Genomic DNA, 13,761 nt, shown 5'->3' with positions numbered 1-13,761 from the left:
AATGACCCTTTGAGATATGGCTGTGATCTTGGTTTCCTGAACACAAACAATATCTGCACAAGAAGAGACTACCCGAGAACACACTGCATCTTGTCTAGCAGTAGAATTTAAACCCCTCACATTCCAAGTCCGAATTTTTGATGGATCCATTGAACACAAATAAAGAACGACCACATAACTAACTAACTAACTCAGAACAGACCTACATCACCAGCACCTCCTCAATCCCAGACTCCAAATCTTCAGGGAGAGACCAGTTAAACAATGCAGTCAGAGCCTGGAGATTAGAATCCAAGAGTGGCTGCCCAAACAGCTTGAAATACTTGTCTTGGGCCTGTTGAGTCAAACCTTCATGCTCATCAATGATGTTGAGGGACCTCATTGCCTTCTTCCTTGGTCTTCCCCCTAGGTCTCAATTGGGTTTTCTAGAGAAACAAGGTGAAGGCGACCATGTGTTAGTAATGATCAATAATTAGCATTGAAACATGATAACTTTTGCATGATATTAGTGACCTAGCCTAATTCACCTTTTGAATCACTAGAAGAAGACGACTCCTGCTCATTCTCAGCTTTCCTACTGGAGTCACCAAAAATGGTAAAGATGAGAGGAGGAATGACCAGATTGGATAAACTGAAATCCTTGGGTAAAGGACACAATACTAGATTCTCATGCAGAACATCCATGTATGTTAGTACAGAGTACAGACAGGTAAAAGCATAAAATCAATCTTGCACAAATGCTGACAAACCTACAAATGATGAATAGTTTAAAATAAATGATGATGATCTGCTTGACAGGCGACATCACAGTTTAGTAGTCTTGAGGAGTTTTTACACACTTACTAACTCAAAAGAGTCCAAACATCCTTCCAAACCTTCCAAATAGGACTTGGAGGTTGCAGGAGATTCTTGTATCTCATTTGTGCTCCTTCTAGTTGTGCTATCAAGTTTCTTAAGCTCACCCCTACAGTATAACATAGTAAATTCATCAAGCGTGGTTACCAAAGAAAAGGTGGAATGGATAAGGACAATTAGCATTCTATATTCCTTTTGTAGCGAATGATATGGTCAGTGATGTTATTCAAAGTTTCATAACTAAGGGTAAAAGATTTATCAACCATCGTATGATAACAGATAATACAGTTAGCAAGTGTTAGCATAGGCGCCTGATAGGGCTATTATGGGCCTGGTGTTAAGGCCCATGCGGCTAGTGCCTTAGGGGTTAAGTTAGATTGATAAGGCAAGGATTACCATTGATTGGGTGTTTCTATAAACCCTCTGGATCCTTGCCTATATGTACCCTGTACTCATGATAATCAATCTATCAATCTAGAGACATATTTGCTCTCATGGTATCTGACGCCTAGGTTAGGGGACCTCTCTTTCGCTGCCTCCGCGCCGCCGACACTCCGTCGCGCGCGTCCACTCTCCCCCGCACCGGCTTCTCTTTGCCGTTCTACACCCTCCCCTGCACCATGTCACCTACCCCTCCCTCCTCTCCTAGGGTCACGATGCCTCCTCTACCACCATCCAGGACGACGCCATCGCCCAACGCTCCGTAGAGGAGCATGCCAACGCTGCCGCTGCCGATGCCCAGCGCATCGAGTGCGAACGTGTGGCCGCCCGGGACGCAGCCCTTGCCCGTGCTTAGGAGGTCGAGGAGGAAGCCACCGCCGCTGTGAAGGCCCGCGACGAGGCCGCTCAGTGCGCCAGCTCTACCTTGGCTCGTGCGGCCCAGGCGCACGTGGCCGCTGCTGCCGCCATGGCGCCACCAGAATCTTCTAGCGCGAACCCTGGCGGCCCTCCTCCACCTCCTCCCGATCTGCTCACCGCCCTCCACCATCATGAGGCCATGGCTCTGCTGCAGCTCCACTCCCAGGCCATCGCCGTGAACAACATCCACAATCACGTCACCACGGTCCTTGACGTCGACTCCGGCAACTTCAACCGCTGGCGTGATCAATTCTTGCTCATCCTTGGCAAGTTCTCCCTTTGGGATCATGTCCACGCGGAGCCTCCAGTCCCTATCTCTCCTACCTGGGATCGGATGGACTGCATCGTCAAGGCCTAGATCATCGCCACCCTCACCGACGACTTGGCGGAGATCATCTCTGCCCAAGGCTCCACCGCACGGCATGCTTGGCTTGCCATTGAGTCTTAGTTCCTCGGCAACAGGGAGGCTTGCTCCATCCACCTGGAGACGCGCTTTTGGAACTTCGTCCAGGGCGGCCTCTCCGTCACCAATTACTGTCGCCGGTTGAAGAAGATGGCGGACGATCTCACCGCCCTCGGCGAGGCCGTGACTGACCGGACCCTTGTCCTCAACATCATTCACGGTCTCAACGAGCGTTTCAGCCACGTCAGCACCCTCCTCCGTCGCACACGTCCCTTTCCCTCCTTCCTGGAGGCATGCGATGACCTCATCCTTGAGGAACTCACCTTGGAGAATAGGAAGGATGCTCCCACCACCGCTCTCGCTGCTACCTCTACGGCGAACAGCACCGCTCCTACGTCTTCTGACTCAGGCTCCGGTAGTACTGGGGGTGGCTCCAAGTCCTCCAATAATCGCCGCAACAAGCGTAGCGGCGGCAAAGGCGGTGGTAGCACTGGAGGTGGTGGCGGTGGACATGGGCCGTGCCCCTATGCTGGTCACAACCAGCAGCAGCCCACCAACCAGTAGCAGCAGCAGCCTACTTCCGGTGGACGCTGGCCCAGCTACTACAATCCCTAGATGGGCACCATCCAGATGTGGCCTGGAGGCCCTCGCCCTCCGCTGGCACCGATCCCGGTGCCCCTCATCTATAGGCGCAACAGCAGGCGCTCCTCGCGCAGCAACAGCAGTAGGCGCTCGTCACCCATAGCTCGGCTGCTACCGCTGCACCCGACGGCGCCGCACACTAGGTCGCCCCTGAGTACTACAACCCTGTGGCTGGCCTTCCCTCCTGGGATCCGACAACGCTTGCCTCCGCTTTCAGTACCACGTCCCTGACTCCACCTCTGTCTAGTGACTGGTACTTCGACTCAGGTGCTACCTCCCACATGACCTCTCAGTCCTCCTCTCTTTCACATATTCTTCCTTTGCGGTATCCTACTCCTTCATCTATTGTTGTAGGTAATGGGTCTATCATGCCTATCACCGCCACTGGCTCCATAGAGTTGTCCTCCTCTTTACGTCTTAATAATGTTCTTGTGTCACCACAACTTATTAAGAATCTCATCTCTGTTCGCCAATTTACCATCGACAATAATTGTTCTGTGGAGTTTGACCCCGCTGGTTGTTCTGTGAAGGTTCTTCCCTCCTGGACCAAGATTGTCAGGTGCCATAGCTCTAGGCCACTATACCCCCTGCGCCTACCTCCAGCTCATTCCCTTGTCGCCCAGGACTCCTTCCCGCTGTGGCACCGGCGACTTGGCCACCCCGGCCATGAGGCGTTGTCAAAGCTTGCGTCTAGCACCTCGCGTCATATTAGTGATTGTTCAGATTTGTGTGATGCTTGTCAGTTAGGGCGTCATGTTCGATTGCCCTTCCATTCGTCCACCTCTCGTGCGTCTAGCAAGTTTGATCTTATTCACTGTGATCTATGGACCTCCCCAGTTGTCAGTGTTTCTGGTTATAAATATTACTTGGTTATACTTGATGACTGCACTCATTACTTGTGGACATTTCCTCTGTGACTCAAATCTGACACTTTCAGCACACCGGCCCAGTTCCTCGCCTATGTCTCCACTCAGTTTGACACACATGTCAAATCTATCCAGTGCGACAATGGGAAAGAGTTCGACAATTCAAGCACTCGCCACTTCTTCCTCGCTTAGGGCATTCATCTTCGCATGTCCTGCCCCTACACCTCGCCTTAGAACAGTAAAGCTGAACGCATTATTCGTACCATTAATAATGTTGTTCGCTCACTGCTCTTTCAGGCATCCATGCCTCCCTCCTATTGGGTGGAGGCCCTCTCCACTGCCACTGTCCTCCTCAACATATTGCCTACCAAGACTCTCCAGTTCTCTATGCCTCACTTTGCACTATTCGTAAAGCTGCCTACATATGATCATCTTCAGGTCTTTAGTTGCGAGTGTTACCCCAACCTGTCTACCACCACTCCTCATAAACTCACTCCTAGGTCTGCTCTATGTGTCTTTTTAGGCTACTCCGCCCACCATAAAGGATACCGCTGCCTTGACCTCTCCTGCAATAGAGTTATCATCTCCAGGCACATCATCTTCAATGAAATGGCCTTTCCCTTTGCTGAGCGTCATGGTCCCAGCAATCCAGCGGAACTCAAGTTTCTTGATTTTACTGATGATGTTGTGCCAGCTCCTATTGGACCCTCGCACACGTTGTTTCCTGTAGGCATGTCTCCCAGCACCTCAGATGTTCCTGTTGCCCCTGCTGGTCCTCGTGTGGTCGAGCTTGGGGCACTCTCTGGTGACACCAACGCCCCTGCCAGTCCTTCTGTGACTGTGCCTGGGGTGCCCGAGGCTACTGACAACGTCCCAGTGCCGGCGCTCTACATCCCGCCTACGCTCCAGTCACCAGCGACCCCCCGCGCCATGCGTGGCCACGGTGCAGGCGCTAGGAAGCCCTCCTAGGACACGCGTGGTCCCCAGCGGCTCCCCACCGGCCAGCACATCCCCGCGGCTACTGTACGTCCTGCCCGCGCTGCGCGCCGGCTCGATGTCCCCTGCGCAGTCCACAGGGTTTCCCGCGCCTCCTCAGGCACCCCACGGACCTCCACCGGGATTTCCACCACTTCGCTTGGCCCGTGACTTCACATACCATTACTCGCGTCGCTCGCGACCTCCACCGGTCGTCCCAGCGGCTCCTGCACCAGTTCCTGCCGCAGCAGCCCTGCTGCCGGCGGCCTCTTCATCGATCCTTGTAGCAGCCGCCCCGCTACCCAAGGGCACAGTTGCTGTCCCTCCGGTGGCCAACCAGCACTCTATGGGCACCCGTTCGAAGAGCGGCTTTTGGATGCCTGCTGCCTACCATGTTGTGCCACTCTCTCCGATGCCAAAGACCTTTCGTAGCGCTCTTGCTGATTCCAATTGGCGAGCGGCGATGGAGGAAGAACACAGTGCTCTCCTATAGAACCACACCTGGGATCTGGTGCCCCGTCCACCCCGGGCCAATGTTGTCACTGGGAAGTGGATTTTCAAGCACAAGCTTCAGTCTGATGGCTCCCTCGAGTGGTACAAGGCACGTTAGGTCCTCCATGGTTTCACCCAGCGGCCCGGTGTCGACTTTGATGAAACTTTCAGCCCTGTGGTGAAGCCAACTACTGTTCACATAGTGCTGTCCTTAGCGCTCTCCCGTCGCTGGCCCATCCACCAGCTGGACATGAAGAACGCCTTTCTTCATGGCAATGTGACTAAGACAGTGTATTGCCAGCAGCCATCCAGGTTTGAAGATCTAGTTCATCCAGATTCTGTCTGCCTTCTGAAGAAATCACTCTATGGCCTGAAGCAGGCTCCTCGTGCTTGGTACAGTCGAATGGCTACTTTCTTGCTGTCTATTGGGTTTGTTGAAGCCAAGTCAGACACCTCACTCTTCATCTACCAGCGTGGTTCCGACACAGCCTACTTGTTGCTATATGTTGACGACATTGTCCTCACAGCTTCATCATCAGACCTTCTTCGGTGGATTATCTCAGCACTTCAGCGAGAATTCACCATGAAAGATCTTGGTGAACTACATCACTTCCTCGACATGCATGTTTAGCGAAGTGGTGATGGACTCCTGCTCTCACAGCAACAGTACATGCTGGATATCCTCGATCGCGCCAGAATGGCTGAGTGCAAGCCATGCTCTACTCTAGTGGACACCAATCCTAAGGTTGTTGCCGCTAAGGGGGCCCCTGTGTCTGATGCTACTGACTTCCACAGTCTTGCTGGAGCCCTTCAGTACTTGACATTCACCCACCCAGACATTGCATATGCCGTTCAGCAGGTCTGTCTTCACATGCACGACCCTCGGGAGCCTCACCTCGCTGCTCTGAAGCGGATTCTTTGCTATGTTTGGGGCACACTCCACCTCGGTCTCCTGCTATGACCTTCCACTTTGACTGATCTTGTCGTCTACACCGACACTGATTGGGCTGGTTGTCTGGACACTCGCAAGTCCACCTCGGGCTATGCAGTGTTCCTTGGTGACAATCTTGTTTCTTGGTCCTCCAAGCGCCAGAACACAGTATCAAGATCAAGTGCTGAAGCTGAATATCGCACGGTGGCTAACGGAGTTGCAGAGGCAACTTGGCTACGCCAGCTTCTCCTAGAGTTGCATGCCCCTCTTCGGTGCGCCACACTGGTGTACTGCGACAACATCAGTGCCGTCTACATGACCTCCAACCTGGTGCAACATCAGCACACCAAGCACATCGAGATTGATCTTCACTTCGTCTGGGAGTGAGTCGCCATTGGTGACCTTCGTGTTCTGCATGTTCCCACCTCTTCGCAATATGCAAACATCTTCACCAAGGGGCTACCTACCTCAGTGTTCACGGAGTTCAGGTCTAGTCTAAACGTGCAGAGTGGCTGACGATTCGACTGTGGGGGCATGTTAGCATAGGCGCCTGATAGGGCTATTATGGGCCTGGTGTTAAGGCCCATGCGGCTAGTGCCTTAGGGGTTAAGTTAGATTGATAAGGCAAGGATCACCGTTGACTGGGTGTTTCTATAAACCCTCTGGATCCTTGCCTATATGTACCCTGTACTCCTGATAATCAATCTATCAATCTAGAGACATATTTGCTCTCAGCACGGTTCAAAGAGCTAACAATCCTGTGCAATATAGGTTGTGGGTTAGTCTCCCCACTTATGCAACCTGAGGTTTACTTTTTGGAAAGCTGCATATTGGAGTAACACTTCAAGAAAAAAAATAAAGTGGTGAGGATCCCTGACATCCGCAAGCATGCAGCCATGGACATATAGCCTCTGTGAGAGCAGTTGAGCGCTATGCCGCTATGTGCCTATGTTTCGCTTCCCTCTGAATCCACTATTCAAATTAGGCATATCTTTTTTTGTTTTGGCCTCAATATCTTTTACCAGGCACCACAAACAATAACCAGTGACTAGCAAATAACAGTCAAATTGGACCAAAATGTTTTTCCAAGATCTATGCATGAATGCTTATTTTCTCAAAAACACATGAGAACTGCGCTCATTAAGAAAGAAATATAGACAACGGAGGGATCCAAAGGACCCTCCCAGAACACACCCCCCATAAAGGTGGCACGCGACCAGAACACACCCCGAGGACTAGCTAGCCATCTAGGGCGAGAGACCTTATGCGTGAATGTGAAAGAGCTATGCAAACAATAGGAGCAATACAAAAAAATGTGAGTATTAACTACCTCATAGAAACAGACAAATTTGAGAAAATATAATATCAAATCTGCAAGGAAACCTTGATTGTTATTCGCTTCAACATGGACACAATAGTCCAAATCGTCCAAGGCAACTGTAATACATGCTTGACAGTACAGGTGGTCTAGATGGAAATGGTACTTATTTAGCTAGAGATGTGAGAAGCAACAAAATTGTTGTCAAGGATGCTCTCTGATGCAAATAAATTAACAAACATAACAGCCGGCGAGCTAGGATATTAGGGTAGTTCAAAAGGCACTCAAAAAAATGATGTGCCTTATCTATATTTGTCACAAATACGTGTTGTTTTGGAATTTGGACAACTATAGTCTTCATTCATCACAATATAACTTAGACCACTAATTTCTATTGTAATTGTAATATATTCTAATATCCAATAAATTTGTAATAGTATTAAAGTACTTTTTGACACGGTCTGTGCATATAATTTTTAACATATATCCACCTAAATACTTAAAAGTTTATTGACACTTGAGTTTCAAAAGTTTGACCAGAGATATATCCAAAACAATAAGTATTTGTGACCAGAGGGAATTTATATAGCACCTAGTGCTTTTAATAATAATAATAACAACAATATATATGAGCCTTTGAGGCTCTGAGCTACTGCTCTTTACTTCATTTCATACTAGCTAAATGCCCGTGCTTTGCTCGGGTAAAAGGAAAAGCTATCATAAAGGGCGTACCCAGTGCAGAGAGCTCCCGCTCTGTGCGGGGTCTAGGGAAGGATGTTAGTGACAAGTCTTGCCCTCGCCTGTGCAATGCGAGGAGACCGCGACTCGAACCCGGGACCTTCCGATCACAGACGGTAAGACTCTACCACTTGCACCAGGCCCACCCTTCAAAAGGAAAAGCTATCATAATATTGCCTAAAATAAATAAAAACATAGTTTTCAACAATATGTTACCCACCTTTTCGCTACAAGGAATACTCACCTCAATTTAATTTTATATATGGCTATCCATTTAGATCTACTTGTTATGTAATATATTAAGAAGTTCAAGGGGTAATGTGTAAAAACTATAATTGGAGTAGGTGGGGTGGCAGATTCACTGCCACCACCATTGGAGTCTTTTTAAAAAGGTATAGATGATTACTGATTGGTGTTCGGTTCCATATAATTTCTGGCTTGAACAACTAGTTCACTGTTAGCACAAATGATCTATGATCATCCAGAAGATCTTTTGGATAAATTAACTGTTCTGTTGCCATCTAGCACAAAATAGCGAACCAAATTCTAGGACTAACCACTTTGCTAGTACTTGTACTCATATTTCTAAAGTAGCCCAATAACTTGGTGTATTATTCACAGGAAAGTCAACTTATAGTCTTATAGAATTTTACTAGCTTTTCTTGTGTAACAAAGGTTGTATATTATTTATAGGGAACTTATAACAAAGTCAATGTATAGGAAAGTCAGCATTTAATCATTATGATTTACCTCTCAGGGAACATGCATCCTTTTTATTACAGAACTAAAGAGACTCTGACAGAATGGGCTCAGCCAGTTTGTTTATAAATGTACTCTGTATGGCTGTGCCAACGTTTAAAACATGAGGCTTATAGTTCAGTATGACCATTTTAAAATTTATAAATGTACTCTGTGTGGTTGTGCCAACATTTAAAACATGAGGCTTATAGTTCAGTATGACCATTTTAAAAGCCAACACTAAGTGCAGTCCTAATTTAACTTTTCTTTTACACAAAAGTATTCCATGTGCCCTGCATACCAAATGTCTAAGTATAAATTAGTGATGTATAGGAAAGTAGAGGCTAGGCAAAACGAGAAACCATTAAAAACATACTGGCATTTCTTGAAATTAACCAGGAATTCGGTAATAGTACTCCTTGGCAGGAACGGTGTCCTTTTCTTCGCATATAAGTTCATGCCAACAAAGTTCCCGTCCAAATCAATAAGAGGCCCTCCAACCCCAACCTAGAAAAAAAAATATAAAGACTGCTATGAGCCTACCACAAAATAAAGCAATACTAGAAAATAATTATATAAGAGAAAAATGCAACTTTAATGCCCCAAAGATAAAGTTAAGTGCATATAATGATATATTTAACCACTGATACCACGCCAATATGCCATAATTATTCATTTCCACAACATATGAAAGTAAAGAGAGATCAGTAGGGTACCATGGTGATTTCACATGTGGAGATCATGAGTTCTTTCCGATAAACTCCGCTTGGATCGTCAGTCAGCACCCCACTTGTGGCCATTAATTTGCCTGACTTGAAGCAGCGCCCCACAGCAACTACCTTACTGTGAGACTCAAATTGAAACTGATGCTCAAGATTTATTGCTCGAAGACCAGGGAAGAACTTGGTTTCAATAACAACAATATTGTATTGCAAGTCATACTTGTGTAACTGACAGCTATAAGTCTTGTCCTTATCTACTTAGGATAATTATCTAGAGTAGTTGGTGGTTGTGTCAACCATTATCTTTATCCCTAGCATCTACTTTAGCATCTCTAGAATATGTTGTAGCTTTCTTAAGGCACAAGCAAGCTTTCTTAAGGCTCAAGCAAGCTATCCTATATGTATCCCCAACCTGCCATAGTTGTGGCATGCAGGGGCGAATCTACGTGGAGTCGCCGGGGTCGTGTGACCCTATGGTTTTCTACAAATCCATTATACGTGTATTTTTTCACCAGCTATGACCCCGGTAAAAAAATACGATGACCCCGGCGGCCCAGCAACAATAACGCTATAGCAGCCCAACACAGCCCAAGAGAGAAGGCCGAAAGTCACGTACTCACGTTCGGTAGCTCGCCGCAGCCCGCAGAAAGCCGAAACAATGCACGATTCTTCTCCCGTTGTCAGACCTTCCGACTTCCGCCTTCGAAACGTCTGTGTCAGCGCTCTCGTCGTTGTTCCGTGATTGCAGCGTCGCTCGGTGTTGACGGTGATAGACGGGCGGACGGCCACCGCCGTAGCTGCTCTCTGAGTATCCGTTTATTCAATCCTGCTCCATCAAGATTCTCCATTCCATCTCTTCTGGAGGTGTAGCGTTCTGTGATTGCAGCTGCTCTCGGTGTTGACGGCGACGGACGGGCGGACGACCGTCGCCGCAGCTGCTCTCCGAGTATCCGTTTATTCAATCCTGCTCAAGTACGGAATATCCCCTATTCCCCTACAAGTATTCTACCGAGGTAACCGAAAATCCCTAATCCTATCTCAAAATTATTCTTTGCTCCCCAGTCTTGCAGGTTATGTTTTTTTTATTTTTTTCAGCGAAAGGCAATTTGCTTGCATTCCAACAAAGTAGATACTACTATACTAGTTACTGGAGAAGTGGAGAGTACGTTCAGGGTTCATCTGTTCATCTTGCCAACAAACATGTCATGTAAGTAAAATAGTAAATTAGTGACTTTTAATCATAGTGTAGCTAATGCCTAACTGTGCACTCAATATCTACTTGTGTGTTTAATTTTCTTGATTGAATAATTTGGTAGGCAACCAAAGCACAATGGATCGTTTTTTGAAAAGGAAATCGAGTGATAATGAAAATGTTGATGGAGATGGAGGCACCTCCAGAAGAGATGGAATGGAGAATCTTGATGGAGGTACTTCAAGAAGAGATGACAGTGAGAATCTTGATAGAGGAACTTCCAGAAGAGATGCAAATGCAGCAAACACCAACTATACAACTCATCGTTCTTCACGAATCTCTTGACATGAGGTAAATTTTGATGAGCTTCCATATGATCCAGCAGATAGAAGGAGAATTTCAGATTACATCGGTGAAAAGCTACAAAATGAGATAAGAAGGAAGTATTTGATTAGAGGTCCATTTAGACCACCACCTGGTTTTAATTATCCACAGAAAATCATAGCAGGCCATCCACGTCGGTTTAGAGCTGAATGGTACACAAAATATGATTGGCTTGAGTATAGTGAGAAGGTGGATAAATGCTTCTGTTTATACTGCTATTTATTCAGGGATAGCAATGAGGGCCAAGGTGGGAATGATGCATTTGCAAAAGATGGTTGGGATGGCTTTAACAAATTGGATAGGCTGCAAGATCATGTAGGCACCCGACCTAAGAGTTTTCATAACACAGCAATCAAAAGATGTAACAATTTGATGAAGCCTGATCCATCCATTGCCAATGTCCTCGCGAACCAGAGAGATGTCAATAAAAAGGAGTATCTTATTAGATTGAATACTTCTATTGATGCTGTTCGATTCTTGTTGCATCAAGGTTTAGCTTTTCGTGGTCACAATGAATCAGAAACGTCCAAAAATAAGGAAAATTTCCGAGAGTTGGTGCGGCTTTTGGCAAAGCAAAATGAGAAAAACAAAAGGCTTATTTTGAGGAATGCTCAAATGGTGGCTGCAGACATCCAAAGAGATATTGCAAATTGTTTTGCTAAGGTAAGAAAAAGAATGATTTATTGCTTTGGTTACATATAATATTATATCTGTCATAGAGTATTTATACAGATGTATTCAGGCTGGATGTATTAATGGTGTCTATATTTTTCAGACCATAGTGAAATCAATTGTTGAAGAAATTGGTGGCGATGTGTTTTGTTTATTGGTAGATGAGTCAGTTGATGTTTCTGGCAAGGAGCAAATGGCAGTGGTTTTGAGGTATGTGGACAAGAGTGGGTTAATAAAAGAGAGACTTATTGGTATAGTTCATGTGAGCGAGACCTCGGCTTCATGTCTCAAATCTAGCATTGATATTCTATTTGGTAAGTATGGATTGAGCATAAAGCAAGTTAGAGGCCAAGGCTACGATGGAGCAAGTAACATGAGAGGCGAATTTAATGGTTTGAGAGCTTTAATCATGAGAGAAAATAGCTCTGCATATTATATTCACTGTTTTGCTCATCCAGTGGCTAAAAAGAATGATGATATTAGTGATTTCTTTGACATGGTATCTCTATTGATTAATGTTGCTGAAGCCTCTTGCAAAAGGAAGGATATGATTCGAGAAAGTCAACAAGAGAGAGTTGCTAAAGCAATAGGCAGTGGACAACTTAGTACTGGAACAGGATTAAATCAAGAACAATCACTTCAAAGAGCCGGTGACACTCATTGGTCCTCTCATTATAGAACTCTTCAAAGGATAAACAGTTTGTTCCCTAATGTTATTGAAGTGCTCCAATATGTTGAAAAAGAAGGTCCCACTGATGCTAAGAGACGTCAAGCCCATGGTCTCATAGACTATCTCAAGGATTTTGACTTTGTGTTCCACTTGCAGTTAATGTTGCTTATATTGGGACATGCAAATTGTTTGTCACTATCCTTACAAAGGAAGGATAAAGACATCTTAGAGGCTATGTCAGAGATGCAGTTAATAAAATAGAAATTTCAGCAAATTAGAGATGATGGTTGGGATTCCGTACTAAGTTCTGTGCTATCTTTTTGTGAAGAACGTGGCATCCCAAAGTTAGACATGGAACAAGAGTACATTGATAGGCACAAACCAAGGAAGAAGACCAACCGCACCAACTATCAACACTACAAATATGATTGCTTGAACCCAGTTATTGATTTACAGCTTGCAGAATTTAATGACCATTTCAACGAGGTAAATTCTGAATTGCTTACCAACATTGCTGCTTTTAGTCTAAAGAATTATTTTGATGCATTCAAAATTGAGAGTTTGATGGAATTGACTAAGGCATATCCTAATGATTTTGATCCAAGGGACCTAGATGATCTTATTATTGAGCTTAATATTTACATCGACAATGTGCGAGCTGATGCTATATTTGCCCCAAGTGGCCACAATTTTTGAGCTCGGTAAACTGATGGTGGATACAAACAAAAATCTCTCTTTTTCTTTGGTATATCGGCTCCTCAAACTTGTGCTAGTTCTTCCTATTACGACAACGTCGGTGGAAAGGTGTTTCTCAGTAGTGAAAATTGTAAAGACGGACCTACAAAACCGAATCGACAATGGATTTATGAATGATTGTGTCATTTGCTTCGTTGACCAAGAATTTTTTGATGCAATTCCAAATGATGATATCATAGTTTGTCTTCAGAATATGGATGATCGTACTCGCAGGGTGAAACTATAAGAGGTAACCACTTTTGTAAATAGTTTTTTTGTCGGATTATGTTATTGTCACATTTATCCCTGTATGAATGCTTACTATTTATAGTATATTATTCCTTTTATGTATGGTGTTAGAATATTGTCAACTATAGTTATGGCTCTAAGTATAGTCCGACCTCAGCGATGATTTATCCTAGATTCGCCCCTGGTGGCATGGCTAATGAAATATGAAATTCAGCCCCAAACCTGTGTTTTGGTTCTAACAAATGGTATCGAGAACCTAAGTTCATCTGGGTTCTACCCTTAACCCATCCCAATCCGTCGCCATGTCTCTCCACTCCTCAT

At 45.7% G+C, this 13,761-nt stretch overlaps 1 protein-coding gene across 1 annotated transcript; it reads left to right on the top strand.

The window, feature by feature from the left end:
• Positions 1–11,075: 11,075 nt before the first annotated feature.
• Positions 11,076–13,152, top strand: LOC136468335 (uncharacterized; the record flags this gene model as incomplete). The annotated part of the gene is made up of 4 exons (XM_066467005.1): positions 11,076–11,695; positions 11,967–12,166; positions 12,245–12,436; positions 12,785–13,152. Coding segments are annotated over 4 exons (1,380 nt in total), but the record flags the coding sequence as incomplete, so codon positions are not given.
• Positions 13,153–13,761: the final 609 nt, after the last annotated feature.

This window comes from Miscanthus floridulus, chromosome 1, assembly GCF_019320115.1.
Source record: "Miscanthus floridulus cultivar M001 chromosome 1, ASM1932011v1, whole genome shotgun sequence".
Taxonomy (NCBI): Eukaryota; Viridiplantae; Streptophyta; class Magnoliopsida; order Poales; family Poaceae; genus Miscanthus; species Miscanthus floridulus.
This window is presented reverse-complemented; position numbering and strand designations above follow the sequence as displayed.